The sequence below is a fragment of the Aspergillus multicolor genome (assembly GCF_047715735.1).
Source record: "Aspergillus multicolor strain CBS 133.54 unplaced genomic scaffold BDW74scaffold_7, whole genome shotgun sequence".
NCBI lineage: Eukaryota > Fungi > Ascomycota > Eurotiomycetes > Eurotiales > Aspergillaceae > Aspergillus > Aspergillus multicolor.
In genome coordinates this window covers 890,862-918,016 of record NW_027395958.1, presented here as the reverse complement: position 1 = coordinate 918,016, position 27,155 = coordinate 890,862, and the positions used below count along the sequence as shown (strand labels likewise).

The window sequence follows — 27,155 nt, the reverse complement described above, 5'->3', positions numbered from 1 at the left end:
AAAGGTGTAGGGGGTTGCATGCCGCCTGGGTAGTTATCTATGTGATGGGTGTAAGAGCGCCATATGGCGGGTGGAAGGGTTGACATTTTTCTCTCCAACAACTACAACCTCCGTCAACCTTAGAAGATATCCATCTCCATCGACCATGCCCGAAATCTCTACTCCTCCTCCTTTGGAACTGGCACCCCTTGCCCTAGCTTCACACATAGCCTCCCCAACTCCTCCCAATCCTCCTCACTCGGCACAACAGACTTCCCATGGACATAGTCCACCCCATTCCCCTCCCTGTCCTCCCTAGGAACCCGAAAGATAGTCTCAGACATATACGGACTAGGTCCGAAGCCATCGCAGAAAACGAGATAACTCTCTTCATGCAGACCGAGTTCGATCTCGCTTTCCTGTTCAAAGGGAGCGCTGTTGAACTTCCATTCTTCCGGGGTGTGGCCGTATCGGAAGTGCCGTAGTTTAGGCAGGGAAGAGAAGGCGCGGAAGTAGTCTGCCCAGCGGGCTGAGTACGAGGCGTACAGATTGCCGCCTAGGTTGTCTTTTTGGATGAATTGGGTAGCGGGGAGGTATGTGCTCTCCACGTCCTTGATGGAGACTTCGTGGAGGATTGCGCAGTCGTCCATATACAGCTCCTGCAGTGTATCCCCGTGCGAGAGGATCCATTGTAGTTGGGAGTAGTGAACGAAGGCGTAGTTTCCCAGGGCTAGACTCTTGAGATGGGGAAAGTGTACGCCCGTGAAGTCGAGTTTCGGATAGAAGCCGCAGTACAGACTCGAGTAGAGGGTCAGATGTTGCAGGGTCGCCATGGTTGGTTTCAGCCAGAATGATGGAATGGTTTGGTAATACTCATGTGCCTCCTCTCGCTGGAAGTCGAGTTCGCCATGATACTCGCGGTGCTCATTCGTGATATTTAGACGGAGCGATTGCAGACCGACTAGGACGCTCTTAATATCGTCGACAACGGTCGGATCCGTCTCGTACGCGTTATGCAAGTCGCGAATGGCCAGCTCTTTCAGCGGCTGCGGTAACCTTGCAAAAGCAGCGAACGCCCTCTTCATCACAGGCGAGCGGAACGGCTCCAGCTCCTGCGGGACATCGTGCCACTCGTTGTTAGCGTGCTCTTGGTGGAAAATTAGGGCGACGCTCTGCAAGCGCGGGAAGTCGCGCAGACCATCAAAGAGGGTCCAGAAGCGCAATGGAAGGTCGGCTTCATCTGCCGGGTCGTAGTCTTCGTCTTCGGCGTCGGCGTAGTTCATGTAGTCGCCGTCCTGGCATTGTTAGAGCCGTAATATCAAGAAGAAGGGACTTACCTCGTCGAGATCATAGGTAATGAGATACACCTTCTTCACAAAGACGGCCAATCTCGGATTGCCCAGGACATTCTGAAATCGCTCGCAGCTCTCTACCAGTGGGGAGACGTTAAGAGCTTCAACGACCCACTGCTCCGCGATCTCGGAAAGCAGGCGGTTGGTCAGGCGGAGGGACTTGCGGGTGGGGAGATCAGCGCGGCTGCAGATGCGATGGAGGATCTCGGGCGGGAGGGATAGAAATTCAACCATCATGCATTACCTTGTTTGTGGATCAGAATAGGGGGAGTTGGTGGTTTTATGGCGTTGAGCCAGGCAGGCAGGCACCGATGGTGGGGGCGGTGCTGCCTCGTGTCCGTTTGTCACGTCGGCTTTGGCGATAATTGGGGAGAGGCAGCATCAGCTTGATAGAGACCTGTTTTCCGGGCTCCATGGAGTAGGATACTAAATCGAGCACCATCGTCGGGCGTACTGTTTAGACATAGGGCTAGGATTGTCTGTTGTCCCAACGATGTGGTCGTCGGCCGGTGTCGGCGCAAGTGGATCAGGCTCGATGCCCCCAGACCGGAGAAATCCTCAACGGCTCGGTAGAACCCTGTGGAGAAGAATCGAAGGGGACAGTGACTCAGATTAATATAGATTTGAGACTTCGCAAGAGGGTATATATACTGACTGTTGACAATCCTCTCTTGCCGCCCTTTGTTATACCTGCCCTCGTCTACGTTGACAAACCATATTCCAGTCGAGCATAAGGCAAGCCCTAGACAAACTTCTCGTAGTGACGAACGTGTTGCTAACCACCGATGCCCGCAGTCCCTCACATCTTTTCAACACAGCGGCAATGTCAGAGTCATCATACACCCTCCGCCTGCATCAGGCCGACGACATGCCCTGGATCGTCGAGCGCCACCGCGAGCTGTACGCCAAAGAGTACAACTACAACGAGTACTTCGTCTCGCTGGTATCCGACATCACCCAGAACTTCCTAGCCCACTCCGACCCTGTGCGAGAACGGTGCTGGATCGCCGAACGGGACGGACAACGCCTTGGAACCATCATGCTAGTGAAAGACAAAGACGCTGAGTCAGGGAAAGTCGCCAAATTGCGCTGTTTGCTTGTTGAACCGGCTGCCAGGGGCTTGGGGCTTGGAAAAGATCTCGTTGGGCAGTGTACCAAGTTCGCGCGGGAGGCTGGGTACGACAAGATCAGACTCTGGACGAACAGCGAACTCGTCGGGGCGAGACGACTGTATGAGCGTGAGGGGTATCGGCTTGTCAGTAAGACGGACGATGAGAGTTTGGGAGTCAAGACTGTTGCAGAGTATTGGGAGATGGCGCTGTAGGCGGGTCAGATACTCAACTGCTGGTTCCCTGACCCTTTAAGCCAGGGTGAATTTACCAGCAGAAAGATGGACGGGTTCCATATGTGCCATCTGCCGGGGCCGTCTAGCAAACTATGATTGAACATTGTTAAACACTGGTACTGCCCAATATGACGCAGTGACGAAGATCTTAAGCTGGGTGCATTCAGAAACATTAATGTGTATTTAAGGAGGCGGTTGATCGTCTACAGTCACCTCTCGTTGGCTTTTAATGACTGAGGAAGCCGTTGTCAAGGTGTGTCTCATAATCCCTGATTATCAGGGGCCATACCTTGTCAAGCAAGCATGAAGAGTGTCAACGTATATATACTCTCGAGATATCGATTCAATACTGCGTCCAAAACAAAAATGGCAGTGGCGGAGTTGCATCGAGCCCAGCGGTGCACTCTTGATTTGCCTTGCCTCGACTTTACGCATTCCGGCAACACGCTGGAGGGATTAGGTAACGGTGGAACGTGACACTCCATGATAGCAGAAAGGGCACCCTTGTATCGTAATCCAAATCAAACAATCTTAAGCATCCCAGGGAGTCAAGGCGTGGTAGGTGGCTACTCCTCGCCTTCGGAGTCTTCGGAGTCTTCGTAGTTATCAGAGTCTTCCTCACCCCGATACCTTTCGATTTCAAACTCAATATCGTCCCTGTCCAGCAGGGCGAGATCAAACTTGACCCCCACCGCCTCACAGGCCGCTCGCACAACGGTAAACGGTTTATCGTAAGGCATCAAGCTAAAGAATGGCTGGAATCCAGCCACCGCTACCATCGTGGCAACTTCCAGCCTTTCCGAATGCGGAAACATGTCCTCTCGGTGCGAAAGGTCACGAACGTTGTCTACCAGCACTTCTATATGCTTCTTTGAGCAATCTGTCAGTCTCAGAGTCCTGAGTGATCGCGGCAGGAGGTCAATCAGCCGCTTCAAACCGCCTGTCAAGTCCATGTCCCGTTCATCGGAATTGAGGATGTTCGGCACGCGAATGTGAACTTCTCGGAGACGAGTGAAATGTGCGAGCGACCCAAATCACCGATCACACTCGTCCGCCAGAGTTCTGGTCTCGCGATCGGGGACATCACCTCAGTCGTTCAGACGCAATACCTCCAGACTGTGAGCGTGGGTTGCCAGGGTTTCATACAACGCGCGGGGGCGAAACCCCATGCTGTCGCTCGAGGTGAGCTGCTCGTCATGCTGATAATCAAAGAATTCCAGGTTCGCACACGAGGTGATTATCCCAAACCATATCTTCCATTCGCCTTGATCAAGAGCAGTGACTCGACCGAGGATGTGCGCGGGGCGCTTTGCATCGCAGGGTGATTGAGGTCCGGGGAAGCAAGATCGTACTCCTTCAGGTTCAAGATGCGCAGCGACCGCAGGGAGGGAGATGAAAGAAGAGCAGGCAGTGGCGGGTTATGAAGTGTTCATTGGACTCCGCCTCCACGCATTCCAGATGCTGCAGTGCCGGTGGCGTGAGCTCATTGTACGCAGCTCGAGCTCCCAGTCTCGGAACCCAAAGCCCGGGCCATGCCACCCGACAGGCCTAATGGTAGTCAGGTTTGGGAGCGAGACCAGCAGCAGGGCAAGCCAGGCGTCTTTGTTGCTCGTCACTAGATCCCTGCACCATTGCCGCGCTTCGTCGGCCGATTTACTGAGCTGTTGGAATCGGGGTCGGAAAATCTCTGGCAGGGGATAAACATGCGGTCCAGCATGGTAGGAGGAGATGTGGACGTCTTGGATCGCCCCTCGCAGACGGGGGCAGGCAAGCACGGCCGCGGTCAGAGAGACGAGGTGATCCAGGCTTATGAGGACAGTCGTGCGGTGGAACTGCGCAAAGAGAGAGGCGTTCCATGCCCGACAAACACTAAGGAGGCTGAGCTGGTCGTGCTTATCATCGAGGTACTAGTTGATGATTAACAGGATTTTGAGTGGACAATGCCACATGATGGGAGGAGAAACACATAGACGAAAGTCAACGAGGCGTGACACTTGGCCCAGGCGCTCCAGCAGCCTTGGCGTACTTTCTGGGACTAGCGACCACGGTCTATCCGCGGGTCCTTTTAACGACAGTACGCATCTGTGCGCTTGAAATTAGCTATATGCACCGGCGCCCGTTGCTTGCTCTTTATATCAGGATGGGAGTTGGAAAAGGCTAGATGCGATGCAGAACATAGAAGAGATGACTATAGACGGTACTGTTGCGCTCCCTGAGTTGCAAGATTTACAGTTTGGAGTCAGCCGTACCTTCCTTCATAGTGACCAGCCAACTCCTCCGCCCTCCGACTCTCCTCCTCCGTCCTCTCCTCCAGACCAACAATCAACGGCTATGACGGCAACTGCAAACCATCCAAAATAACCCGACGCCATAACGCAATCCATTCTTCTGCAAGCCATAACCTGTTCTTCACAATTTCTCCGCCTTGGCGCTGATCCCCCGCATCTCCTGCACCCCGTCGCCAGACTGCGGCCCCTCGGTGCTTCTCTCGCCGAGTTTGCCTGAGGAAAATCGCATCATTCTGCAGGCGAGCTTGACAATTTTGGCTCATTGTTCCAGGTTGATTGCTCTTCGACTTCCTTTTGTCCGCGATGGTTGTGCCGTTCCGCCGTTTGGGTTTTGGCTGCTGGGGTGGTGGGGTGGATATATAAACGGTGAGAACTTGGGGAGAGCCTGCAATTCTTCACTGAGCAATTATACAGGAAGTCATCCAGAACCTCGAAGAATACCCCGAAACTACGTCCACCATGCTTTCCTCCCTCCTTATCCCCGCTCTCCTAACCGGAGCGGCCGTCGCTGCCCCCGCCAAACGCGCCCTCCCACCGGCCTTCTTCCTCGCAGGCGACTCAACGACCGCTTCAGGCGGCGGCTGGGGCGACGCCTTCGTCTCCTCGCTCTCCAACGGCGCAACCGGTGAAAATTTCGGCGATTCCGGCGCCACAACAGGCTCCTTCCGCAACGAGGGCTTCTGGGCCGACACATTGGCCGCGGTCGAGTCAGCGGCAGGCTCCTACACGCCCTACGTGACAATCCAATTCGGACACAACGATCAGAAGACGGAAAGCGGGCTAAACGCTTTCAAAGCGAACCTCATTCAATTCAACACGGACGTGGTTGAGGCGGGCGGAATCCCCATCTTTCTTACCTCCTTGACGCGCCGAAACTTCGAGAACGGCGTCGTCCGCGATGACTTGGAGAATGTGCGAAACTTGACTATCGAGGCTGCGGAAGCAGTCGGGGCTCTATGGGCGAACCTGAACGTTGTTTCGCGTCAATACGTCAATGATATCGGGGAGGAGGACTCGTACACGTATAACCTGAGCGAAGACGACAACACGCATCTGAACGAGGAAGGTGGTGTCGTCTTTGCAGGGATTGTGGGGATTATACTGAAGCAGCTCGATGAGAGCTTCGATGAGTTTATTGCTATTGACGAAGAGCTTGTTGCTGATGTCGAGGCGGGCGAGTACTACTGGCCTGAGCTGTAGGTGCCACAGAGAGCGAGGGAATGAAGTGGACGCTTTGGAGATACAACTTTTGTATCGAATTATCTTTGCTATGTACAGTGCGTTTGCGTCTATAGCATCTTGTCAAATCAAACACAGCAACCTTTGAGTATACAATCATAAACCATATCCAATCCAAACAAACCAAAACCAGATAGTAAAACAAGAAATCCTGCCAGTCGGCAGCCAGTAAAGTCAAACCAAAGTCCATCTCACCCTACCACATCATATGCCCAATCAAGCCCACTCACAGCCCAGCAGCAGAAACAAGGAACTGCGCCGCAGTCTGCGCATCATCGCCATAAGAAAGGTGGGCCATGACATTCGCACCGTTCAGGCAAACGGGGTCACCGGAGGCACAGAAAGTCTTGAACTGGTCGATGTTGGAGGGCTTCTGCGCCTTGAAGGGGTCGCCGAAGGTGACAGCGCCCACGACCTGGCCAGAGCTCAACTTGGAGGCGGCATTGTGCACGACCATCGCGCCCTGCGAGTATCCGCCCAGCACGACCTTGGTGTCGGGGCACTGCTTGAGTGCTGTCTCGACGAGCGAAGCCATCTTGGGGCCGCCGGAGGCGCCCATGTTTGCGTTTCCCTATCACACCATTAACACACATTCACACTCAAAGAAAGAAGGGGCTGGGGAGGAAAGACATACAGCAGCATCAGCAGGATAATCAACGCCCTGGATAGCGGCCTGGTTGTTTGTAAGGGAGTTCAGGGCCTGTCCGACCTTGGGCCCGACGACGGTGCCCATGTTGCCCATTTCGGTAGTACCGCGGGCGAAAATGAAGGTCAGGTCCTTGCAGCCGGTGTTGTCGGTGACGTCGTTGGAGGTTGAGGAGCCGCCTGTATTCACATTATGTTAGCGATGGCAAGGAAAGGCATGGCAAGGAGACTTGCCGAAGAGCTGGCGGCGGGACTTGCCTAGGAAGCTGCTGAAGGAGCCGAGGCCACTGCCGGAAGAAGAGCCGGAGCTGGAGCCTGTAGCGGAACCGCTGGAGCTACCGGAGCCGCCGAAGAGGTTGGACCAGTTCCAGAGGCCGGAGCCTGAGCTGGAACCAGAGCCTGTCCCAGAGCCGCTAGCAGAGCCGGTGGCGGTCGCGCTGCCAGATGCACTGCCCGTGGCGGTAGCAGTCTGGGTAGCAGAGGCGAGGCCGGAAGCGAAGAGGTCACCGAGTTGAGAGAAGTCGAAGCTACCAAGGCCGGAGGCGGCGCCTTCGGAGTCGGCGCCACCGTGGACGGGGCTCACACCAGTGGGAACAGCCTCGTCGCAGCCGCAGTCCTCGTCACCAGCAGCGACAGGGCTGACGCCAGTAGCAGTGGGGACCCAGATGGTCGAGAAGGAGGTTGAGAAGCCGGTCGACCAGGTGGTGGGGGTGCCGGAGGGGAAGAGGTTGTCGAGATCACCGAGGTCACCCCAGATGCCGGAACCACCGAGAGAGCCAGAGCCGCCCAAAGAACCGGAGCTGGATCCTGAGGCAGAGCCAGAGGCGCCAGCAGAACCGGAAGCAGAGCCAGATCCGGAGGCAGATCCCTCAGCGGAGCCGGAACCTTCAGCGGAGCCTTCAGCTGAACCGGAACCTTCAGCGGAACCCTCGGCAGATCCGGAGCCTTCGGCAGAACCTTCAGCAGAGCCAGATCCTTCAGTTGAACCTTCAGTTGAACCAGAATCAGAGCCGCCAGCGGAACCAGAGGGAGCTCCAGTGGGGGCAGGGGAAGGAGCAGGAGCGCCACCAGGAGAGCCGCCAGAGACAGGGCTTGCACCGGTGGGAGTAGGAGCCGGGCCAGGGCCGGAAGGAGAAGCAGAGGGAGAACCGGGGGCGGGACCGGCAGCGCCGCCAGCAGAACCACCAGCGGAGCCACCAGCAGCACCAGACGCAGAGCCACCGGCGGAACCACCAGCGGAACCAGAAGCAGAACCGCCGGGGCCAGCGCCGGCGGAACCTCCAGCGGAGCCAGAAGCAGATCCTCCAAGACCAGCAGAGCCACCGGCGGAACCAGAAGCGGAGCCGCCGAGACCAGCAGATCCTCCGGCAGAGCCGCCAATGCCGGCAGAGCCAGAACCACCAATGCCAGCGCCAGCTTCACCTCCCGCGCCAATAGCGCTTGCGCCAGTAGGGGTGGCAGCGGGGGTAGCAGAGGCAGTGCCAGAAGCAGATCCAGAACCTCCAAGGCCAGCTGAACCATGGCCACCGAGACCAGCGCCAGCGGAGCCGCCAGCAGAACCACCAATACCAGCTGAACCAGAGCCGCCAATGCCAGCGGAACCACCAACGCCTGCAGAGCCCGAGCCGCCAATACCAGCGCCAGCAGATCCAGATCCTCCAATGCCAGCGGAGCCTCCAGCAGAGCCGCCAAGGCCAGCAGCACCGGAAGCCTCAGCGCCGGCACCACCAGTAGCGGAACCACCAAGGCCAGCGCCAGCGGAGCCGCCGATGCCAGCAGACCCGGAGCCACCAAGGCCAGCGGAACCGCCGAGACCGGCGTGACCACCAAGGCCAGCGGCGCCAGAGGCAGACGCGCCAGCCTCACCAGTAGCAGAACCAGATCCTCCAATGCCAGCGCCAGCGGAACCGCCGAGGCCAGCAGATCCTCCAAGGCCAGCGTGGCCACCAAGACCAGCGTGACCACCAAGTCCTGCGGCACCAGAGGCTTCAGCACCAGCGCCGCCGGTAGCAGATCCACCAAGGCCAGCAGAGCCAGAGCCGCCAATACCGGCGGAGCCACCTAGGCCAGCAGATCCTCCAAGCCCAGCGTGACCACCAAGACCGGCGTGTCCACCGAGACCAGCGCCGCCAGAAGCTTCAGCGCCAGCCTCACCGGTAGCGGATCCAGAGGCACCAAGGCCAGCACCAGCGGAGCCACCGACACCGGCGGAACCCGAGCCGCCAATGCCAGCGGAACCGCCGACACCTGCAGAGCCCGAGCCACCAATGCCGGCAGAGCCGCCAGCGGAGCCGCCAATGCCAGCACCAAGGCCAGCATGGCCGCCGAGACCAGCACCACCGGAAGCTTCAGCGCCAGCTTCACCAGTAGCGGATCCAGAGCCGCCGACGCCAGCGGATCCTCCTAGACCGGCGGATCCTCCAAGACCGGCGGATCCTCCAACGCCAGCTGATCCTCCCAGACCGGCAGATCCTCCAAGACCGGCGTGACCACCAAGGCCTGCGGAGCCTCCAAGACCAGCTCCTGCAGAACCCTCAGCGCCACCGGATGCACCGGCGGATCCCGAAGCACCAGCACCGCCTCCAACACCAGCGGATCCTCCAAGACCGGCCGAGCCACCGAGACCGGCGTGGCCTCCAAGGCCGGCAGATCCTCCCAAACCAGCGGAGCCGCCTAGGCCAGCTGAACCTCCGAGACCAGCAGAGCCTCCAAGACCAGCGTGACCACCGACACCGGCCGATCCTCCAACACCAGCTGATCCGGAACCACCAGCGGAGCCTGAGGCGCCAGCAGAGCCCTCAGCATCACCAGAGGCGCCAGCGCCAGCCGAACCCGACGCACCGGCAGAACCACCAACGCCAGCAGAGCCAGACGCACCCGCAGAGCCACCCAGACCAGCAGAGCCTCCGAGACCAGCGGAGCCTCCAAGGCCAGCGTGACCCCCGAGTTCGGCGGATCCTCCTAGTCCGGCTGAGCCTTCAGCACCAGCGTCACCTTGACCCCAACCGGAGCCCCAGAGAGTAGGGGTGGGTGCACTAAGCACACCCGCAACGAGAGTAAAAGCAACGGCGACCTTCATGTTGACGTTGCGAAACGATTGATTGAAACGAGCACAGCTCTAGTTGATTATAACGAGGGAGGTTGAACGAGAAAACGAGAACGAGAGGAGAACGTAGGAAACGAGAAAGAAAGACGAAAGGAATGCCCGACGAGGCAGGGCGAGATAGGACTGCCTTGCTGAACGGAATGTCGAAGTGAGGGAGCCATGGCGGACTTATATAGACCACTGTCGAGATGTCAGTTCCTGGTTCCTGAATATTCGCCGAGTCGGTATCGCAGGTAGCGTGTTTCGTCTGTGTGGAGAGCAAAAGTCCGACCGGGCAAGGGACCAGAATCAGATAGATCTATTTTCGAGCTGGATGCCGAAATGTCAGGGTGAAGCAGTAGTGCGACAGCTAGCGATGGCTCTATACTGAAAAGGTGCAGCTCCGTGGTCCGTGCCAGGCAGAGAAAGCGACGATCGCGAACTGTTCGAGATCGAAATTAATCTGGATCGAAACTCGGCTGCCCTGGCCATAGTGCTGCCCCTGGCTACCCCATGGAACGAGCCGTACACCATCGTCTGAATTTGAGTGTTCTCGGGCACCTGATCGACGGGCTCAATCTATTGCAAACACCGAGGGTCGAAGACGAGCATCACAGGGACGCCGACGCTAAAAATCAGGGCAGCGCCCGGCAGTCGAAGCCTGGAAGGGTTCAGGAACTCAGGAACAGGCTGGAAGGGTTCGAGAATCGGCCAGTGCCCTGGGGTTGGCTGCGCCTATCCGGGTCTTCCGGGCAAAGGATCCACTCGTCCCTGAAGCGAAACGTGCCTGAACCTGAGACCGCTCCACTGTGCCCAAATAATTCGCTTCTTCACAAGACCATAATAGAGCAGGGTGACAGGTCAAAACATCGACATACAAATGCCGTGATGCCGCGGCTGTTGCAATCGATGGTGCGACTTGCCCGGCAGTCTCAATTTCTGCATGGCAGGAAAGCTTGCACTTGCTGGCCTGGGTTTCGATGCCTTTCTTCTAGAAGGTCTGAATAGGGGGAGTCAAATTCGAGTACTCGAGTCATGTATTTGTTAGGGTGGCCGTTATCCCCGTCCGGGCTCGCGAGGGCAAGCCATGATACTATGTTTGACAGCCGTCAGGGTTCTGGACAGGAGGTCTATGAAGACTGAGTTAGGCGACGACGATTCCTTGTATCTGGGCTCTGCGTCTCCGACCCTCGGCTAACAGCAGCCAAGCACAGTTCTTGGTGGCACCGAGTAGCCTGAGACTTGTCTCCAAGGCACCGACCGTGTGGACGGTTGGGATGATCAATGCAGAATTTCCGGCTATTCCTCGGACACAGAAGGTATTCTTCTCGCACGGTGCTTGGACATCTTTGGCCGCAGCTGTTTATAAGATACCGGTTGCGAAAGATTGTTACCTGTGCGGCTGACAACCAACATCCAGCAGGATTTCTCCGTGTCGACCAGCCATTGGTAGCCATGGCTTGGCCATGCGTTGAGATTGTAGCATCGCCTCTTAGCAGGGCGCAGTATAGGATGCCGTCTTCCAGCCCCATGAGCCTCATCATTCCACTTATCTTCCCGTGTCTTGCATCAGATCTCGAAATCGAATCTTTGTGAATACTAGGTAGAATCAAAATGCGGCCGACCCAGAAAGAACCACGGCTCCCAAGCCCACTCGGAGGGCCGCATGTGCTATTCGACGGCTCGTTCATCCTCGAGTTTCTGCAGCCGGCGCCTGAGCTCGATGCGTCCTTCTTGTTCCGAGCGACGTACGTCGGTGGGCACGAGCTGATAAAGCGAGGAAAAGATCATCCCCAGGTATCCCTTCAACCGTAGAGAACGAGACCATGGATCGCGATTGTTTCTGACGCAGTGACGGTCAGGCCCCTCCGCTGCATGTCCACTTCCTACAATCCGAGTCTTTCATCGTCGAAGCGGGCGCGGTCGGAACCACCTCGACATACGACGCCTTAGACACCATCCATACAGTCGCTGAAGCTCATCTTCAAGGTGTTGCTCGCCCAGGCCTCTCCCCGCCTGTCCCCAGCCGGGCTGCCGATGGCGTGACCGAGATCCCCCCGTGGCTTCCGCATAACTTCTGGCCGTACGCTGCCTGGTGATGATCTTTGAAGTCTTGGAGACAATACTAACTCCATTATAGAGTGGCTCCCGACCATCCATTTTGGTCAACCGACCAGGGCCGAGAATGTGAAGCCTCGCTCCCAAAAGGCCGAGCTTCGGACACCACGGTCATGATCTGGGGCCATCCAAAAATAGGGACTGGCCCGCCGACGGGGACACTAACATCGCACTTCCCACCCGATATGGACGCTGCGTTCTTCCTCGCGCTCTTGGTGTCCGTCGATGCCATCGGGTCCAAGCGTGTTGTCATGACCCCGGCAGCACTGGCAAAACTGATGTCATTTCAGACTGCGAGCGGAACGGCGATGATAATGGCTCCGACCGCTTGGTGGCTGGGGCCGTTGAGATGGATAATCCCTTGGTCGGGACAAAGGGCTCTCGAGGCGGTTCGGAAGTTGTGTGGAGGGAAGAGGGTGGTGGAGGTTGTGGAAGGAATTATTGAGAACGAGGTTGTTAAACGGCAGTAGCTCGATCCATAGTGACAATAGATGTGCCATCTGTGATTTTCGAGAAATGCGATTTAGGGTCGATGACTGGAGAGCCGGGGAAATAGGAATGAACTGTTTCGATATAGTTGAACCCAGAGTAAGCCAAGGTGAAGCCATCACGATGCAAGTCTGTGCGCGACGATAAGGCGATAAGGCAATAGATAAGCCTGATGAGGCGATAAGCCTGATGAGGCGATAAGCCGATAGGCCGATAGGCCTGATCGGAGATCGATGCCTTACGCGGTCAGGCCAACAACAACCCACGAGATACAACTCCAAAAATGCGAATTAAACAATAGAGACGTGATCTTACTCTCCAGGGTAGACTTTTGCATCAGCTGTGTGATAAGGTTTAATATCAGCTCTTGCCGCTTTACTATCAGTAGCTTGTCAAGACAACCGCCCATGGAGATCGGGACATAAGGTCCCAGAGCGTGCAAGAAATATATATCTAGCCCTTAGCTTATCTAGAGGTACTTGCCTCCCGAGGTCTCAGCACAACACCGCTACGTCGCTAAAGGCCAATCATGAAGATGGCAGACGCTCTATATCAGGCCTCTTATATTCTGCTTCAGAGCCACCCTCCTCCAAATATTTTGCAATGCATCATTATACGCTACGCGGTTCGGATCCCGGACCGTAAGGACATCCCAATTCGCAAACGACCGAGTATCAAATGTCCGAGCGAGCTCCCATCACATACGACTTCTCAACTACAAAGACCAAAAAATGGCATCCCAACAGCTCCCCCGCCGATTCGTGACATCTAACCTAGCTCTGCCAGCTTACATTGCCCAAACTGATGGACAGAATGTCGAACCCGAGGTGGCCGTGGTTGAAGAGGATGTTCCCCGCGTATCACTGATGGGAGATAAGGCTGCGAAATATCCTGTCTACACGCACATGCGTGTTCCTGTTGATGCCAATGGGCCGTGAGTCAAGCATTACTTCAAGCCAAACCAAGATTAATGGAGCCAAAACTGACATGCGCAGATGGGAGCCCCTCCCGCTCACCCCAGAACCTATCCCGCATCAGGGCGCGAATATACAATTCCTTGATCTTGCCCCAGGAGCGAGAGTACCGTTGGTACGTGAGGCCGGCGGCTTATCATGAACGCTTATCTGATGGCAGCTGGCCTTCGAATCAATTAGCACCGCACTACGCAAACAGACTACATGATATTTCTCTCCGGCGAGGTCATATTGAGTGTTCCGGCCGAGGCTTACGATTCGACAAATGGAGGGAAGCCAAAGTTGCGGGAGATACGATGCCGGCCGGGCGATATTGTGGTGCAGAGGGGGACATTGCATGCGTGAGTTGCCTACTCTGGGTTGTTTGTCTTCTGTTATCTAATAAAGTCGCGACCAGGTGGGAGAACCCTTCGAAAACAGAGTGGGCGCGGTATGTTGGAATTGGGCTTCGTGCTGAGCCGGTTCAGATTAGTGTGGATGGAGGAGATAAGCGTATCTTGCCGGCTGTTTGGCATGCCGACAGTTGAAAAGCGCGGAAAAGCAAAGCTGGAAAATCGGCTATGGTCATAATAGATATTAGAACGTTCGAGACACGATACCTTGCGGATCTACATGGAGTAGAGGACCGGCGAAAAGAGGACTTGAGCGGCAGTTCGAATATGAAACAGTTGGACAGTTGAGGAGCTTGAAATTTCCTACTTGGTGCCATGATCAGAGTAGAGTGTATCACTAATCCACCACCTTACTCTCGGCCGAGTTGGAGACATCACTCGGGTGGTTTGGCATCGCGCTCTTCTCTGCACTCGATAGGCCATGACTCTACAGCACATACCGAAACGCCCTATTCTGCTTGTCCGTAAGATCCATAAACTCAACGCCCTCAGGCACTATCGCATCCTCCCAATCCCTCTTCCCATTCTCCCACCGGTTAAGGACGTAGATAAGCACTAGGATGATGACAGACGCGCCCCAAAGCCCAACGGTCGCGTACTTCCCATGATAGTAGTACGGCGGATCGCGGAAAACCTGCGGTCCGACGAGGTACGCGACCGCCATCGCCAGAAACAGTATCACGTTCGTCGTAGTCTTCTTCGTTGTGCCGAGGACATTGGACGCGACCATCGCAAACACGAGGTAATACGCGATCGCGCAAGCGCCAATCATCAGGAAGTACGCGGCGAGCTGGCCGGGGACGTTGTTGAGTGGGGCGACATCGCCGAGGCCGATGAGAAGGGAGGCAGCGAAGAGCGAGATAAGTTGTGTCGTGAGCGCCGTTAGGCTGCGCTGCTTCGTCCTATCAGCAACAAAGCCGGCTGTGAGCTGGAAGATGATTTGTAGCGCGCCGCCGGGGATATTGAGGAGGAGGCTCTCCTTGCTGGTAAAATTGAGCGACTTGAAGAGAAGACTGGAGAGGAGGACGACGCCGCCGGAGGGGATTTGGGAGGTTAGGACGAAAAGGACGTAGAGCCAAGTCTGGTAGAGGTGAGATTTTTTTTGGCTTAAGCAAGTAAAGATGGAGGGGATACGAACGCGCATATCTAACAAGGCTTCGCGGGCTTGGTCCCATTTGAACTGCGTTGAGCCGATGCCTTGGTGATTGCCGCGTAGACGCTCGATGGCTTGAGTCTTCTCTTCTTCGGTAAAGAATTTAGCCTCAAGCAAGGACGGTGCCATAAAGTACCACATCACAGCCCCGTAAACAATCGAGACCAAACCCAGACAAAGCGCCATTATCTTCCAACTCGGCATAACGACGGGAAGGCCATCCTCCACGGAAGAGAGGCAGCCAAATGCGATCAGAGCACCGACCATCGTCGCCAAACCGTTGCAGGAGCCCCAAATGGCAACGCGTGCGCCGTGCTCGTATTTCTTGTACCAGCGCGCCGTGAGCAACACGAAGCCGCAGTTTACCACAGCTTCAAGAGTGCCGAGGAAAGCCCTCTGAATCATCATCGAGGTAAAGTCGTTGCAAACCGTCATGAGTGACAGTACCAATCCCCAGAGAACCATGTTCGCCGCGATATATTTTGAAGGGAGAAAGACCTGGAACAGACGATTGTGGATCGGAAGAGCAACCATGTAGCCTAGGTAATAAATGCTACCGAGCCACGAGTACTGGGACGAGGTGAGGTTTGCGTCGGTGAGGAGGCCCATGACTGCAGCGTAGGAGAGTCTATGGCTGTCAGTTGATGCTGCCGATCGCGGCGGGCTATACATACACCCCCTTGTCCAAGTATTGTAGGATATATAGACAGCAAAGCCACGGCAGGATATGCGTGTCCACTTTCCTGAGCAGGCGTCGATCGGTAGCTTCGTCGAGGACAACGGCGTCGGATTGATCGAGGTAAGTTAGGAGAGCGTCCGCCCCCTTCGTCTTCTGTGCCACCACTCCCTGGATATCTCCATCTCTGTTGGCTGCGATGGCAGGCACAATATCCGGCGGCCCAGGTTCTGCTTTCTTCTTCCCGATCATGATGCACTTCTGTCTCAGGTACAGACACGCAGCGAGGCGGCAACGATAACATGGCTCATCGATCACGGCGCGACTGGTTGACCTTTTATTTAGCGTCATGACTCGGGCTGCTATCTTTCAAAGCCTAGACCATGGAGGCTCAGCTTCCCCATAGCCTTACTAGGAGTGATAACAGGGGTGTTGAACGGGATGATAGGGTGAGATCCGGCCGGCAGGAAGCACCTATATCTAACCAATCAGACCCTGTCCAAAGGGTTAGCATGCACCTCGCTAGCTGATTCAGGAAGGACATTACCAGATCCTTTCGGACATGTACTGTTGATAAAGCTTGACCATGGGCCGGGTGGCCTATAACCAACATTTGTCTCCGAGTGTCAGGCCAATGATATAAAGAATAATGCAGCAAAACAAGCCAAGGTAGTGGGTCATATTTAAGCGTGCTGTAACGTTCCAGTTTGTCCACCGTCTACTAAAGGCAAGGTCCCGTGCAATAGACCTCCGCTATCAACGCACCTCTAGTAAGCATAAAACACCCCATCCTCACCACCAGCAAGAGTTCCGCGACGAATCTTCCGATTCGTAGCCTGCAACCACCACCGTAAAGCCCAAGCACTCGCAATTGTAGCCGCGCCAAAAGCGGCGTTACTAGACATCGCGATCAAATACCGCGGCCCATCAGTATCCGGGTAAAGATACGCGGTGTAGATGTACGACGCGTTGGCAACGACATTTACAACCGACAAAGAGGCGGCCTTCTTCTCCGGCGTCTGACCGAGCGTTGCAGAAACCCAGCCGAGAATGACCGAGTTGACGGCGTAAGCGCCGCTCGTAAAGAGGAAGCAACAGAGATACCTTGCGGCCGTGTTCATGGTGGCGCAGGAGATGATGAACGCAATGACGGCGATTCCCATAGTTACCGTGATATGCCAGGTTCGTTCGTTCCACTTGCCGGACGTAATGCCCACGATGACGCCGACGACACCAGAAACGAGGTACGGTGGGCAGGTTAGAGCCAAGGTCACGGTCGAGTTAAAGCCAAGACTCCCAATAACGGTGGGGAAGAAGTTGTTGAAGCTGCAAGCAGAAAGGTGCATATTCTGCATGAACGCGAGAAGGTATAAGCGCGGGTCGCGACAAGCTTCTTTCAGCCCAGCCATAACTCCTTTGGAACTCTCGCCGCCAACAGTATCGGCAAGGATACGCGCATGAGCCAATTCTCGCTCCTCAGGTGTGAGCCACCGTGTGGTAAGTGGATGATCGGGGAGCATGAGGAGTCCCAACATTGCAACACCGAACGTCACCACTCCTTCAATGATGAAGAGCCACTGCCAACCTTTTAGGCCATGCTTCCCGTCCAGTGTCTCAAAGGTCGCGAGGGCAATAAGGCCGGACATCGCCGTGGCGACAATATTCCCGGAGTATAAGATTGAGATGCGGAGTGCAATCTCTTTTCGAGTGTAGAATAGCGACAGGAGGAAAAGTGCGCCTGGGTAAAACGGGGCTTCGGTAATGCCGAGGAAGAACCGGACCATGACCAGACCAGTGTAATTCTTTGTGAGCGCGGTGCAAGCGGATACGACCGCCCAACTGCCCATGCAGACACTCATATAGATGGATGCTCTCACTTTCCCGGAGGACATGAGCATGTTGGAGGGGATTTGCATGAGGAGGTATCTATGGAAGAGCCCGTTAGGTGATGGTACGGCAAGAATATAGAGTACACATACCCAACAAAGAGGATCGAGATGCAAGTATTGTACTGTGTGCCATGCAGACCAAGGTCTTCTTCAAGTCCATTGAGACGTGCGCTTGCGATGGCATTGCGGTCGACCTACAGTTAGTCTAATGTTAGTCCAAGTCCGATCTCGACGACGATGGTCTTGGATCTCAAGCAAGGAGAAACTCACGTAGTTCAGAAAATACATAGCCCAGACAATCGGCATCACCCTCATATCAAGTTTCCGAACCAGCTTGATTTCTCTAGGGTCTGTCTTTGCAACAGCACCTGAGTAGTCGCCTCGAGCCTTGGTGGCCTTCTCATCATCAAACATGGATGCTTTCGCGTCTTCCACGAAGGACTCGCCATGTTTCCCGTTCAATTGAGAGTCGTCCGGACGGGTTGCGCTCTTCTCCGACATGATTCCGGCAAGGCACGATGGAAAGTCGAAAATGAGGAAAGGCAAAACAAGATGAGTTGGTAGCTTGAAGATGTGAGTTTGAGAGCAGGGAGTCTTGCTCCTTTATAGTTGGACGCGGCCAGCCAAGAGTCGCCTTGCGGTCAAGAATCCCCAAGCCGACACATTGGGTTCTGGTTTCTCCCCACGGGGAAGCCAATTGGATTCCCCAGATAACAGTCCCTGATCATGCCATTTCCCGGAAACCGTCAAATTCGCGTGCTGTTGGAGACGGCCATGGTGGGACGCGGGCTATTCAACCCCGTGGGGACAAAATCCGGGGTGACAATCTCCGACCCTGTCAACGACTCCACGATGGGGAGCCCCCACAACATCCACCAGAAGCGATACCCTGCGTCAGATGCCGGTCAATGTTGGCCATGATAAATACAGTCCATGGCCGAAGAACGTACTAGATTCGAAAAGAAAAGAACGAAGCCATTGCACCATTGCCAGAGCGGATACTGAGGGATCAACGGCGAACGAGAACAAATGCAGTATGTCGTTTCTGGCTTTACTGATATTTAGCGCAGCCACTGATCCATGTCTGCCATTGTCCTGGTCCCAATTATCCAAAGAGAAATCACTTTCTCCGGACATAGACAAGTCCGGAGGAATAGCGCCTGCTTGGCAGTGCAAGGTGTCATTCAAGAACGCGGCGCATTGACACTAGGAGGAAGAAGAGTGATAAGCGATGCTTGGTGCGACAACGCGCCTCAGAAGAGAACTCGAGTAAACAGCGAGGCATGACGGAACAGGTGTAAGAAACAGAAATGGTGTAAGGCTTGATGTGCTTCGCTGATGGGAGCGAGGATGAAAACAAAACTCCTCTGGGGAGAGAGGAGATGCGAGCCTGGATGGCTTGGACAGAGTTATGCTTCACGTGATTACTATGCATAACCTGCGCAATAAGCCAGCGAAAAGAGCCTTCAATTGCTTTCTACCAGACATAGACCCTATAATTTTGGTCCACAGGCAGGTAAAGGCTGGATGACCCATTGATGTGTTGCCCCACATACTCAAGTTTAATGATTGGGATTATTAAGATGAAAGCATCTGCAGGCTGTAGTCAAAAAGTTGTGCAGCATGCGCCACCCATAGCCGCTTAAGGACGAGTCATCCTCACGTGCCATGATTCTAAGCCTTTTTAGGCCATAGTCATGCCTGTTGTCTCGGGCTACAATTGAACCAGCGCCGTCTCACCCCTCCGCAACGCCTTGGTCCACTGGTAAGCGGGCCTCCTGGGTATTTGCTTTGTAGACGACACAAAGTTATCTACACACACTCCAGCCATCTTCCACCATCTTCCTCCCCACACGTTGCCAGACTCTCAGAGACCATGACACGTAAAAAGGGGAAAAAGAAAGCTCGCGCTGCAGTCAGAACCGCCATACGCGCCGAGATACGCCTCCTGCATCAACGCAACCAGTGTGTTGATCGTACCGCTCTCAAGGCAAAATACACTGCGATGCACCCCAAATTTGCTGACTCAATTAGTGCCGCAGTCGATGAGTTAGTATCATTGCCTAGTCCGCTGCACTAACGGGTGACTGACAGCAAAACAGCAACACGGCAAATATTCAGAGAGGCAACCGGCAGCCCCCTCCTGTTGTCAGATCTCCCATTGTTGTCAGACCTCCCACTGTTGTCAGACCTCCCACTGTTGTCAGACCTCCCACTGTTGTCAGACCTCCCACTGTCGTCAGACCTCCCACTGTCGTCAGACCTCCCACTGTCGTCAGGCCCGACTTCTCGGAGCCTCGCGAGCTTACCAGCGATCATTCCAGAGAGGAAGGCTATTATGGGACTACGGCAGAAACCTCTGAGGATGAATCCGAAGACGAGGCTCGGCAAGCTTCTGCAAACAACGATCAATCTAAGCGGGCTGACAACGCTCTTCTTCAAGGTACAGCTATGGCATGTGTTATCGAACCGATGCTGACTTGCAACAGATTTCAGGGATGATATAGCTCATAATATGGATATGATGCAGAGCAGGAAGGTGTCGAGGATGCCTTCCTTGACGGAACAGCAGCAGCTTCTGAGTTCTGACTATGAAGACGAGGGAATGGCGAGCATCTCAGCGTCGGGTAACCTGGACCATGCCGCTTTGGTGTCTGCTGTACTGGAAAGCAAGGGGTACAGAATGCCTCCTCAGTATGGGCTTCTAGGAAAGCTTAGACCAGCAGTCAACGAAGCGAATGGAAATGCAGATCCTAGAGTTGTGTTGAACACTAACGTTCCGTTTTCAGCGTTCATCTGCGGGCTTCAGGGGAGTGGGAAATCTCACACTACCTCTTGCATCATTGGTACACAAGCCCTTCTGAAATACTATCCGCTTATACTAATGCGAGTCGCAGAAAATTGCTCGATAATGATGCCGATGTTGGGAAATCTGAGAAGCTCTGTTTCGACCCTGGTTCTCCACTTCAACGAGTACAGCTCAAACGCCAACTCGCAACCCAGTGAAGCCGCATTCCTCGCATCGATACTCCCTCAGTACAACTTACAGCAGAAACCTATCCCACTGCGCGTTCTCGTCTCGCCGACAAACTTTTACAATCTCTCAAAGATGTATTCTCACATCCCGAATGTTGAGGTCCGCCGATTCAAGATCGATCCTGGTCATCTAAATATCAGCATGATGCTTACGCTCATGTCTATGTCGGAGGGTAGAAGCATGCCGCTTTACATGGGACAGGTACTAAAAGTACTGCGAGAGATGGCGATGGAGAGCGGGGGACAGTTCAAGTACACTGAGTTCCGCCGCCGCCTCAACAATCTGAAACTGGACCGCACCCAGACTCCTTTCTTGACACAGAGACTGGATCTCTTGGATTCATATCTCGATCTCCGCGCAACCTCCAGCAGCGATTACTTTACCGATGGCGGTGTCACCATCCTTGATTTGTCGTGCCCATTCGTCGATCAGAGTACGGCCTGCATCTTGTTCAAGATTGCGATTGATCTATTTCTGAACGCCCATCCTTCGCGCGGCAAGATGATTGTGGCGGACGAAGCTCATAAGGTAAGCCCATCTATCGCTCGAAGAAGATACCTGGCTAACACTGCTTGCATCACAGTACATGACAGATACTCCCGCCGCGAAAGAGCTCACCGAGACCTTCCTAACTATCATCCGCCAACAGCGCCACCTCGGCGTCCGCACCGTTATCTCGACCCAAGAGCCTACCATTTCACCCCGTCTGATTGATCTATGCTCAATGACGATTATCCACCGCTTCACAAGCCCAAAATGGTACGAGACTATCCGCAGCCACCTCCCGATCGAGACAGTGAGCGGAAACAACGAGCATGGTATCCCCGACGGTCTTTATCGCATTGCGAGCCTCCGGACCGGCGAGGCGATTGTTTTCGCACCCTCTGCCCAGCTTGTAGATGGGGACATGGTCGCACTGGACACCAAACACCGCACCTTCAGAATGGCTGTTCGCAAGCGCATTACCTGGGATGCAGGCCGTACGATCTTGTCTATCCGCTGATGGGTTTCCTCCGTGTCTTGGAAATTCACTTTTTAGACTCTCTTGGGGATTATGATTCGGCTGGTCTGTTTCCGAACTACCGCCTTTCTTGGATTTAATGCCTCTCTTACCGTCTGGAAATACCCATCAAAGAGACTGTTTGGACGTGAATATCTGATGACACACTGGAAGGAACATGTATGAGTTATGAATTACCTGACCTGATGACCTTCTATCGCATAGGAAGAGTTGTTGGTAGATATTTACGGTCTAGACCTAGAGTCAAGACTAGCGATTGTCTACTGCATATTTGACGTGTCAGCCTGGTTGATATTTGGCCCCATTAACTTCCGTAAGTTGTACTTTCCAACGATCTTTATTTTCCTTGTGCGACTGGGCGTGTTTTTGCGAGGCGTGGTGGAGAGCCCAACTGAGGGTGTCCGTTTGTTTTCCTGCCATCTCCCACTTCTCTCCATCTCTCCGACAAAACACACCATCAAAGTCCCTGAATCAATTTTTACCCTCTTATCTTGGGTAACGAGCTTACCTAATAGGAACCCAATCGCTTCCTCCTAATCTTGAACTGTTTCCCAAACACGACTACCGTCCTCCCATCCCGCCTCCGTTCTTTCCTTCCCTCTCCGCTACCGGTACGCGCTCCAACGAGCTAGGAAGTGAGATCCTCAGCGTCACATTCCGATGACTTTCTCTCTACAATGACCTTCAGCTCTGGTAGCTATGACGAATCAAGCCATTAAGCCGCTCTATGTATCCAGCCTTCGATAGTTCCGACACAGCTCGCGCTATACGGCCACCCTAAACGATCATACCCAAAATTGGTGCAACTACTACCAGCTGGGCTATAACCTCGGAGATCTGAAACACCTTGCCTGATCCAATACAAAGATGACTACGTCTGGCACGGCACTGAGCTCCTCGACAGAAAGATATAGCCTCGCCCGCAGTTCGCGGACTGGCAACAAGACCGACAGACGAACACAGTACCTATGGATGGCGGATACTGGACTGATATGAGATACCCTTGACGTAGTTCGAGCCAGAGTGCGGGGATTCCACGCTGCAGCTGTCCAAAGACGCGATCAGCTCGATCTTAAGCCCTTTTTCTCACTAGCAGTGATCGGCTCTCCACTATGCAGATACGTCGATGACTTACTATCGTGAATGCGTCGCGGGCTATACCAGGCTGGGCAATTTGTGGCGGACGCTACGGCATCATGTAACTCTCACCATGCATGTGCATCCATGCCACGATTTGGCGAGGAGATTCCCATACCTAATGACACCACATAGTTCACAGCGAAAGCTCACCGAGGTCATGATCGCGTATATCCGGCTTGCCAAGTATCGCCGAGCATCTTCGCAACAAGAGAAGATATCTTTCCACGTCAAGGTAGCAGTACCCCGGCAATCTAACCGATTTCTACACCCGATGCAGCTGTCACCCGCATATGCGTCTCTAGCCCGTCCATAGCCCCAAGCTAGTACAAGTCGACGAGTAATAGCCGATTATTGCCGTTCGGTCTGAGATTACGAACGGCTGATGAAACTTATTTTCTGTGACGCTGAAGCCACATAAGATGATTAAAATTCCACATCTCGCAAATTCGAAGGTCGCGGGGAAATCGAAGCACTCCAAGTCTCCAAAACACCCTTTCTGCCATGGCGTTCGTGGTCTCCTTGGATGCAAGCAATGTCCTGGGTGTCGTGGCTCTTTACCTCCTCAGCATTATTCTTCTGCGACGATATCGGTCTCCGCTCAGCTATATACCGGGCCCATTCCTTGCATCCTTCACCCGACTATGGCATCTCATTCGGATATTTGCGGGCGACATCAATACGCGGAGCATTGAGGAACACGAAAAGCATGGTACGTCGAAGAATTTCTGTTGCTCCTAAAATGCACGCTGACATTGTAGGCTCTTTTGTTCGTATCGCGCATGATGAAGTGAGCGTTTGCCACCCTGATGCCATACGCAGTGTGCTTTTAAATCCGATCCCCAAAGTCTGCCGCAATTCTCTCTCGCTTCATAATCCCTGCACTAATTTCTTCATAATAGGCACCATGGTATAAAGTCTTGGCCCTTCCTGACCGCAGATTCCAAACTCCAATGTCAACGACAGATCCCAAACGACGCGTCGAGTTGGCCAAGAATGTTGCTGCAGCGTATACTCTCTCGAACGTGATCAAGTCGGAACCGTACATCGATGCCGTGATACAAATCATGCTGAACAGATTCGACCAATTTGCCGAAAAACAAGAGCTGGTGGAGTTCGACAAATGGTTCAACTATCTTGCATTCGACATCGCCGGCGAGGTCGTCTTCTCACATCGTTTCGGCTTTCTCGAGAGCGGCAGAGACATCGGCGGAGCGATTGCCAACAACCGCAGCTTGAATGCTTACATCGTGGCGGCAGGCTACTTTCAATGGCTGCACAACCTCACACTAGGCAATTCGTTGCTATCCAAGCTAAATCTCTTACCGAACAACCACGTCTACGATACAGCGATGGCCGCGCTTCATCGACGAGAATCGAATCCGGACGCGCGGCACGACATGGTAGAGCACTGGAAGCGGACCCTGAAGGTACACCCGGACAGAATGACGATTATTGACTTCCAGGCCGCGGCGACAAGTACTATTGGAGCTGCTGCGGATACCGTCAGTGCTGCCCTGCAGTCGTTCGTCTATCATATGCTTCGGAAGCCGCAGTATCTGGAGAAGCTGCGTGCTGAGATCGCCGCCGAACGAGCGCAAGGAAGATGCAACGATCCTGTTGTTGCCTTTGCTCATGCCCAGAATATGGAGTATCTGCAGGCCTGTGTATGTGTACTCTTACCCCAGCTGCGCACTTGCTTACTTTGTGCAGATCAAAGAGGCACTGCGCATCTTTGCGCCTGTGCCATTCGGCCTTGCTCGAGTTGCCCCAAAAGGTGGACTGAAGATTGGGGACCGTTACTTTCCTGAAGGTGTACGTCTGAAGCTCCTCGAACCGTTGGGCGTATGCGCTAATCGCTCGGTAGACCAAACTGAGCGTTAACCCATGGGTCATCCACCACAGCGAAGAGCTCTTCGGAGCAGATGCAAAAGAGTACAACCCAGACCGATGGCTTGGGGATCAGGCAAAAGCCATCGACAAATACTTCATGCCGGTAGGTCACCTTCTTGCGACAGCCATCTTATGGTACCTAACGGCATACAGTTCGGACAAGGCTACAACTCGTGCCCAGGGCGCCACCTAGCAACAATCGAGCTCTCCAAGATTATCGCAACACTGGTCCGAGACTACGATATCCGTCAGCAGGATCCAAACCAGACCTGGAAATATATGGCTTATTTTACGGCGGTGCCGGAGGGTTGGCCATGTTATATCTCCAAAAGGACCGACGGTCTTCGGTGGCACAGTAGCAACCTTCGCTGAGATTCGGGTTCTCCTTCAAGTTACCCGAGAAAAGAAAAAAAGAATGTATCAGAATTGACGCGCCCATTACGGACCTATAGAATCTACCTTACGCCGTGCTGTCCGGAAGTTCCAGCCACGATCGCATTCCAAGCTTCTTGGCCATCCTTGTCCAGCTGTGTCGTCTTCGCGTAGCAAGATGATTACCATTTAAACCAATGTGTTGACATTAAAGCAGAAGATGGATGGACCACGCCTTTAATGTCGCAATTGACGAGTCAGTGCCAGGAACTGTGGCCCACTGTCTGCACTATGTTCCGATCAGCCCCAATTCTGCAATATTTGAGCCAATAACCGACCGAATAACTCGTTGATCCCGCGATCCCGGGGCACGCTATTTGTTTTTGTAACCCGCCACTGGCCGCAAGCTCTGGATTCTGAAGAAACCTAAAGCCCCAGTGGCCATAGCGTTGAAGGTGTAAAAGGCAGCCAACCTGCCCTTGTTTCGGATCGGCTGCAGCAACATTACACACATTATGAGCCTCACGCCCTTGGACACTAGCGTCACCCGATTTCTGGAATTTAGCCTCACGCTTATCTTCCCCGACGTCGAGGCTGAGAAGGAGCTGCGCGATGCTTCACGATCTTTGCTCGAGCAGTGGCCCATACTCGCCTCGCGTCTGAATCTACTTGTATTTCGTCCATGCACTCCATTCCTTGGTTGAAGCTGATATCTTTCGCAGAGGACCGACCTGTCCGCCAGCAAATCAGAGCAGCAACCTGATGTTTTCAGCGGCAGAAAACTCAATAAGAAGCTTTCAGATATTGTCAACGTATCGAGCATAACCACAGACTGCGCCAGTCCGAGCTCCAGCGACAAGGTGAAACAGCTAGACGGTCTATTCAACTTCGGAAACAGTTTAAAGACAGCCCTCCGAGGCCAAGTATTTAACATTCGGGCTGTCTTCTTTCTCGATACCACTATCATTCGCTTTACATTCCAGCATCCACTCTGCGATGCGTCCGGTGCGTAACCATCGCTGTCTCCAAACAGCCTTTCGTTAACCACCATGCAAGTGCCTATGCGATTTCACGAAGATACTGCGACATTCTCAACAGCACCAAAATCGAAGATATCTCATTAACAAGGTTTCCACTCATGTTAAAAGATGGGATTGACGCAACCGCAGCTGGGAAAGAAAAAGACGCGCCAAAGCCACCAGCAGCGGCTGAGACAAGCCGCGATATTTTCCGCGGGAGTTGGCGTTACATGATCAGGAAGGGCACGAAAATGTTGCTGCGAGACTTGCGACGGCCGTCATGCAAGCGAGTCGATGATACGTTCCACATCCCAGCGGCGCAGATGGAGGCGTGGAAAGAAGATGCCCTGAAGCAGGACAACAATGTCACGGAGCACGACCTCCTTACTGCCTTTATCTACCAGGTACATAACCCCTTTTTTCAAGCGCATGCTCAAAGATACCAATAACCGCTGTCTAGTCATGCTACCAAGTCTCCCCTCCCTGCGCGCAAGACTTCAGCATGATCTTGAGAATCCGTCCGTACCTGGAGAACCAAACGCCGCTGCAAAACGCCTGGGTTGTGCTACCGGTAGCTATTGAGCACCTCTATGAGAGCCAGAAATCCGAACATGCTTCTCTTCCGAAAATCGCAGCGGAGATCCATCGCAGCATTCGTGAGGCTCGACGGCCAGAAAATCTCTCGCCGCTTCTGGACTTCCAAGCTCATGGAACCACGAAACCGATGATCCCGCGGTGGATTGGTCGTGATCAGCCGCAGGTTACTGTCACCTCCTGGACTGGTCTAGGGTTATATGACTTGGATATCCACGGATCCAGGCCGGTTTTCGTGCATGGGGAGTTGGATCTTTGGGGGCTGCTGAAGGGCTTTGGGCTTGGGATGGACGATATCGTTATTACGTGGAAGGGGCCGGAACCGGAAGGGGGATATTGGATTCGAGGAAGACTGAATGCAAGTGCCTGGGAGAAGATGGCGCGAACTCTGGCTCAAAACTAGTGATGAAATAGAGGGGGCACGGATCGGTTGCTCTGCATTACTGACATGCTAATTA

The 27,155-nt window shown here is 54.1% G+C and overlaps 12 protein-coding genes across 12 annotated transcripts; 7 read left to right on the top strand and 5 right to left on the bottom strand.

Moving 5' to 3' along the window:
• Positions 1 to 158: 158 nt before the first annotated feature.
• BDW74DRAFT_176679 (F-box protein) lies at positions 159 to 1,565 on the bottom strand (the record flags this gene model as incomplete). Its single annotated transcript, XM_073728692.1, has 2 exons — positions 159 to 1,274; positions 1,317 to 1,565. The coding sequence occupies 2 exons, from the start codon at positions 1,563 to 1,565 to the stop codon at positions 159 to 161; spliced, it is 1,365 nt and encodes a 454-aa protein (XP_073585803.1).
• Positions 1,566 to 2,199: 634 nt separating this feature from the next.
• Positions 2,200 to 2,655, top strand: BDW74DRAFT_176678 (GNAT family N-acetyltransferase; the record flags this gene model as incomplete). Its single annotated transcript, XM_073728691.1, has 1 exon — positions 2,200 to 2,655. The coding sequence occupies one exon, from the start codon at positions 2,200 to 2,202 to the stop codon at positions 2,653 to 2,655; it is 456 nt and encodes a 151-aa protein (XP_073585802.1).
• A 587-nt stretch (positions 2,656 to 3,242) lies between these two features.
• BDW74DRAFT_176677 (uncharacterized protein) lies at positions 3,243 to 3,629 on the bottom strand (the record flags this gene model as incomplete). The annotated part of the gene is made up of 1 exon (XM_073728690.1): positions 3,243 to 3,629. The coding sequence occupies one exon, from the start codon at positions 3,627 to 3,629 to the stop codon at positions 3,243 to 3,245; it is 387 nt and encodes a 128-aa protein (XP_073585801.1).
• A 1,701-nt stretch (positions 3,630 to 5,330) lies between these two features.
• BDW74DRAFT_190072 (rhamnogalacturonan acetylesterase) lies at positions 5,331 to 6,296 on the top strand. Its single transcript, XM_073732105.1, has one exon. The coding sequence runs from the start codon at positions 5,424 to 5,426 to the stop codon at positions 6,162 to 6,164; it is 741 nt and encodes a 246-aa protein (XP_073585800.1). The 5' UTR covers positions 5,331 to 5,423; the 3' UTR covers positions 6,165 to 6,296.
• On the bottom strand, positions 6,288 to 7,032 carry BDW74DRAFT_131485 (uncharacterized protein). The gene is made up of 2 exons (XM_073722295.1): positions 6,838 to 7,032; positions 6,288 to 6,774 (listed from the first exon to the last, which is right to left on the bottom strand). The coding sequence occupies exons 1-2, from the start codon at positions 6,943 to 6,945 to the stop codon at positions 6,430 to 6,432; spliced, it is 453 nt and encodes a 150-aa protein (XP_073585799.1). The 5' UTR covers positions 6,946 to 7,032; the 3' UTR covers positions 6,288 to 6,429.
• A 4,464-nt stretch (positions 7,033 to 11,496) lies between these two features.
• On the top strand, positions 11,497 to 12,627 carry BDW74DRAFT_150181 (uncharacterized protein). Its single transcript, XM_073723978.1, has 3 exons — positions 11,497 to 11,730; positions 11,796 to 12,016; positions 12,074 to 12,627. The coding sequence occupies exons 1-3, from the start codon at positions 11,548 to 11,550 to the stop codon at positions 12,519 to 12,521; spliced, it is 852 nt and encodes a 283-aa protein (XP_073585798.1). The 5' UTR covers positions 11,497 to 11,547; the 3' UTR covers positions 12,522 to 12,627.
• A 644-nt stretch (positions 12,628 to 13,271) lies between these two features.
• Positions 13,272 to 14,041, top strand: BDW74DRAFT_176673 (cupin domain-containing protein; the record flags this gene model as incomplete). The annotated part of the gene is made up of 4 exons (XM_073728689.1): positions 13,272 to 13,474; positions 13,536 to 13,629; positions 13,695 to 13,855; positions 13,912 to 14,041. 4 exons carry the CDS (start codon positions 13,272 to 13,274, stop codon positions 14,039 to 14,041), a joined length of 588 nt encoding a protein of 195 aa, XP_073585797.1.
• A 292-nt stretch (positions 14,042 to 14,333) lies between these two features.
• Positions 14,334 to 15,987, bottom strand: BDW74DRAFT_176672 (major facilitator superfamily domain-containing protein; the record flags this gene model as incomplete). The annotated part of the gene is made up of 3 exons (XM_073728688.1): positions 14,334 to 14,987; positions 15,045 to 15,687; positions 15,734 to 15,987. The coding sequence occupies 3 exons, from the start codon at positions 15,985 to 15,987 to the stop codon at positions 14,334 to 14,336; spliced, it is 1,551 nt and encodes a 516-aa protein (XP_073585796.1).
• Positions 15,988 to 16,502: 515 nt separating this feature from the next.
• BDW74DRAFT_176671 (uncharacterized protein) lies at positions 16,503 to 18,125 on the bottom strand (the record flags this gene model as incomplete). The annotated part of the gene is made up of 3 exons (XM_073728687.1): positions 16,503 to 17,661; positions 17,715 to 17,818; positions 17,895 to 18,125. The coding sequence occupies 3 exons, from the start codon at positions 18,123 to 18,125 to the stop codon at positions 16,503 to 16,505; spliced, it is 1,494 nt and encodes a 497-aa protein (XP_073585795.1).
• A 1,730-nt stretch (positions 18,126 to 19,855) lies between these two features.
• Positions 19,856 to 21,958, top strand: BDW74DRAFT_150179 (uncharacterized protein). Its single transcript, XM_073723977.1, has 4 exons — positions 19,856 to 20,067; positions 20,114 to 20,470; positions 20,522 to 21,189; positions 21,245 to 21,958. Exons 2-4 carry the CDS (start codon positions 20,140 to 20,142, stop codon positions 21,662 to 21,664), a joined length of 1,419 nt encoding a protein of 472 aa, XP_073585794.1. The 5' UTR covers positions 19,856 to 20,067; positions 20,114 to 20,139; the 3' UTR covers positions 21,665 to 21,958.
• A 1,365-nt stretch (positions 21,959 to 23,323) lies between these two features.
• On the top strand, positions 23,324 to 25,628 carry BDW74DRAFT_190058 (cytochrome P450; the record flags this gene model as incomplete). The annotated part of the gene is made up of 6 exons (XM_073732104.1): positions 23,324 to 23,531; positions 23,581 to 23,666; positions 23,722 to 24,486; positions 24,533 to 24,634; positions 24,687 to 24,815; positions 24,866 to 25,628. 6 exons carry the CDS (start codon positions 23,324 to 23,326, stop codon positions 25,082 to 25,084), a joined length of 1,509 nt encoding a protein of 502 aa, XP_073585793.1. The 3' UTR covers positions 25,085 to 25,628.
• Positions 25,600 to 27,100, top strand: BDW74DRAFT_176668 (uncharacterized protein; the record flags this gene model as incomplete). The annotated part of the gene is made up of 4 exons (XM_073728686.1): positions 25,600 to 25,755; positions 25,807 to 26,093; positions 26,141 to 26,507; positions 26,564 to 27,100. The coding sequence occupies 4 exons, from the start codon at positions 25,600 to 25,602 to the stop codon at positions 27,098 to 27,100; spliced, it is 1,347 nt and encodes a 448-aa protein (XP_073585792.1).
• Between the last annotated feature and the right edge of the window lie 55 nt (positions 27,101 to 27,155).

Coding starts and splice junctions, on each gene's coding strand:
- BDW74DRAFT_190072 (XM_073732105.1), top strand. CDS start 5,424: ATGCTTTCCTCCCTCCTTATCCCCGCTCTCCTAACCGGAGCGGCCGTC.
- BDW74DRAFT_150179 (XM_073723977.1), top strand. CDS start 20,140: ATGGATATGATGCAGAGCAGGAAGGTGTCGAGGATGCCTTCCTTGACG. Junction 20,471..20,521: donor CACTACCTCTTGCATCATTG/GTACACAAGCCC, acceptor TGCGAGTCGCAG/AAAATTGCTCGATAATGATG. Junction 21,190..21,244: donor TGGCGGACGAAGCTCATAAG/GTAAGCCCATCT, acceptor CTTGCATCACAG/TACATGACAGATACTCCCGC.
- BDW74DRAFT_150181 (XM_073723978.1), top strand. CDS start 11,548: ATGCGGCCGACCCAGAAAGAACCACGGCTCCCAAGCCCACTCGGAGGG. Junction 11,731..11,795: donor GAGGAAAAGATCATCCCCAG/GTATCCCTTCAA, acceptor AGTGACGGTCAG/GCCCCTCCGCTGCATGTCCA. Junction 12,017..12,073: donor CTTCCGCATAACTTCTGGCC/GTACGCTGCCTG, acceptor ACTCCATTATAG/AGTGGCTCCCGACCATCCAT.
- BDW74DRAFT_131485 (XM_073722295.1), bottom strand. CDS start 6,945: ATGGGCAACATGGGCACCGTCGTCGGGCCCAAGGTCGGACAGGCCCTG. Junction 6,775..6,837: donor ATTATCCTGCTGATGCTGCT/GTATGTCTTTCC, acceptor ATGGTGTGATAG/GGAAACGCAAACATGGGCGC.